Consider the following 2848-nt stretch of genomic DNA (forward strand, 5'->3'; position numbering starts at 1 on the left):
GGGACCCAAAAAAGTGACGGACCCGGCTGGGATTTGTTTTGTGCAGTGGCTTTTTTTTTTTTTTTTTTGAGTTTTTGCTAGTGTTTCCTTTTTTTTTTTTTTTTTTTTTTTTTTTTTTAATTTTTTTAGCCATCAAGGACAAAATATTTTGAGATGTGGATTTTTGTTATTGTCAGTAATGTACAATAAATACTCCAAAAATTTAAGTATTGAAGCTGCAAGCAACAGAGTGAAAAAAATCAGATATAGTGGATAGCAGAAAAATTCCAGAATGAATAGCTGACTCTGCCTCTGCAGGAATCCTATACTTTTCCCTCAAATGCCTGTAATCTTCTTTTAATGAGTAATTGCCATTATCCATCATTATATGGTAATTAACTTGTTAATAGCATCAGCATTGCTGCTGTCTGGTGAAGTAGTTGTATCTGTGGTTTGAAATTTCTTAATCCAATAATAGGTATAAGCGGTTAATCAAACCTTACAGCCCTGGCTTTGCTCACATGCCAACAACCTTTGCTTAGCACGGTGAGTGCTCTATTGAATGATACTGCCAGTGGACAGCCATTAGCTGGTCACTCAGTCGTGACTTGATTTCACTCAGCACCAACAAATGATGGCAATAAAGAGAGTCTATCCTAAGAATAAAGACATTGCTATATGCAAACAACACAATGCCTAATTGCCTATCACTGGATAAAAATAATAATGTTATTACTATTATGCGTTTTTGGAGATGAAACATAGTTGAGTCATTTTTTTGAGGGACGTATTATAACATCGGTGTGTGTTTTTATGCTACAGGTTTTTGCGGTTGTGGATTGCTGTGTTGGTGATCTACCCCACTAACCAGGCGGTTATTGCTCTCACCTTCTCCAACTATGTCCTGCAGCCTCTGTTCCCCACCTGCTTCCCCCCAGAGAATGGTCTGCGTCTGCTCGCTGCCATCTGCTTGTGTGAGTACCAGAAGGAGAAACATTGTCCTAGTATTTAGGGATTTTAGGGATTTTGACATGCATATTGAGATTACTATTGATATTGCTATAAGGCCTCCATTTAGAATTTAAGGCCAAGCTTAGCAAGCGTTGTCAATTCCCAGTCACCTGTCCTGGTAATGCAAATATTAAAACTTGGCAGATACCATTAGGACAGTAAGTATTTTCATGTTATGGCCGAAATTAAAATTCTATACTAGTTTGTATAATAAAAAATAGAGTCAATAATTTAAAAAATGCAATAATCACATTTAAGGGAGGATGTGGCTTGGACCTGAATGTTTTGAAAACATTGTTTTATGTTGTTTACCTCACAGATGCAACAACAACTTACACAATCACAATTTCCACATCTGCTTGTGATTCACTTGCTAACACTTGTATATTTTAGACATTTTTCTCTGATAGCGCATGCACTCAAAGTTGCCAGAAATGGGAACTTCATCACAGCCTCTTATGTTTGACCATAAGGTCAAATCACGCTCAAGCGAAAAAAAAAAACATTTTAAGCCAGGGCTAGAGAAACAGAGTTTTGGGACTGAAAGAAAGAGAGAGATGGATTAATGTGTGACTGAAGAAGGCTGAGGGGTCTTATCCTGGGAGAGTGGACAGAAAGGTTGTGGGAAAATGTGTGGAGGATAGAGAGGGATGAGAGTGAAAGAGAGAAGGATGTGTGAAGATGAATGGAATGATGTTTTTCAAGGCGTCAAGAAGCCTTGAGCATGGGCTTTCTGCAAATTTCACGCTGGAGCTACAAATACTGCATGCTGTATGTAGACAGACAAACAACAGAGACCCTAGGAAAAAGAGAGATGTCAAGAGAAGATATAAGGTGAGATTTCACCTTGTTTTTAAAATAAGTGTGTTGAGTTTCAATTTAAGACTAGCCATAACAGCCGTTTAGTTAGTTTAGTTATTAATTAGATAGATTAATAATTTAAAAACTGTTCATAACTTTTGTCCTTTTATGAATTAGAGTCAGAATTATCTATTTAACTTTTGGCTTGTAAACCAGTACAAGCTGTTTGTCCAGTTTGTAGGGTAACAGAGCTGATCCAGCATTCATTGTGTGCTTTTAAGGCTCTTAAGGAAGGGGGACTGTATCACGATCAAAATGTTCTGATTGGATGAAGTTGAAAGTAGTTGATTTTTTTTAAACTAACCAGATGTTCTCAAGCAGCTCTAAAGCATTTTTCTTATTATTATTTAGTTTTGCCTTTGTTTTGTTTAGAGAACGGCAGGAAGTGAGTGAAAGGGCAAAAGTGGACACTATGGCACAGTTTTACAGGATGTCCCTGCTCTTGTACCCTACTGCTTTATACCTCTTTACTTCCTGTATGCCTTTTGTTCTAGAACCAGTACAGCAATTCTGAGAAAAGTATGTCTGTAAGTGTGTGCATGGCTCTCTTTCAAACCCTGCCGAATAGGCAGCATTTTAAGGGAACATAGGCACACTCTTGACACAAACACTATTCTAAAAAGTAGTCTACTACTTTTTAAGCTACCATTTAAGACACCTTTTGGCCAAAAACTGGCAGCATTGCATTTCTATTTTTCAGAGAAGACAATCCAAAAACACAATTGTGGTGTCCCAAATGGCGTACTATGCTATTCCTTTTGCTACATAAGGAAAGCTGTGACAGTTGAGTGTATAAAGTGCCCAACATTTCACACTTCGTTTTTTTGTTAATTAAGTGCATCATCAAGTTATTTTCATCATCAAGGCACTTTTTCTTTTTGGAATTTTCAGCATAAACACACTATTTATACTACAAAATGCCATCGAATAGTGCATTAGTACAGTGGGTATAGAAAAGAAGCACCCCCCCCCCCCCCCCCCCCACTTAACAAAAACT

General features: G+C 37.4%; 1 protein-coding gene across 2 annotated transcripts in view; it reads left to right on the forward strand.

The window, feature by feature from the left end:
- The window catches only part of LOC107668787 (large neutral amino acids transporter small subunit 2-like), an 18277-nt gene that overhangs the window by 6134 nt on the left and 9295 nt on the right, over window positions 1-2848 (forward strand). For both annotated transcript variants that reach the window (XM_016460778.1, XM_016460785.1), the window contains one exon: window positions 802-953. In XM_016460778.1, coding sequence (XP_016316264.1) covers window positions 802-953 — 152 coding nt within the window. The remainder of the gene's footprint in view (window positions 1-801; window positions 954-2848) is intronic.

Source organism: Sinocyclocheilus anshuiensis, unplaced genomic scaffold (genome assembly GCF_001515605.1).
Source record: "Sinocyclocheilus anshuiensis isolate Anshui unplaced genomic scaffold, SAMN03320099.WGS_v1.1 scaffold337, whole genome shotgun sequence".
NCBI classification, from domain to species: Eukaryota; Metazoa; Chordata; class Actinopteri; order Cypriniformes; family Cyprinidae; genus Sinocyclocheilus; species Sinocyclocheilus anshuiensis.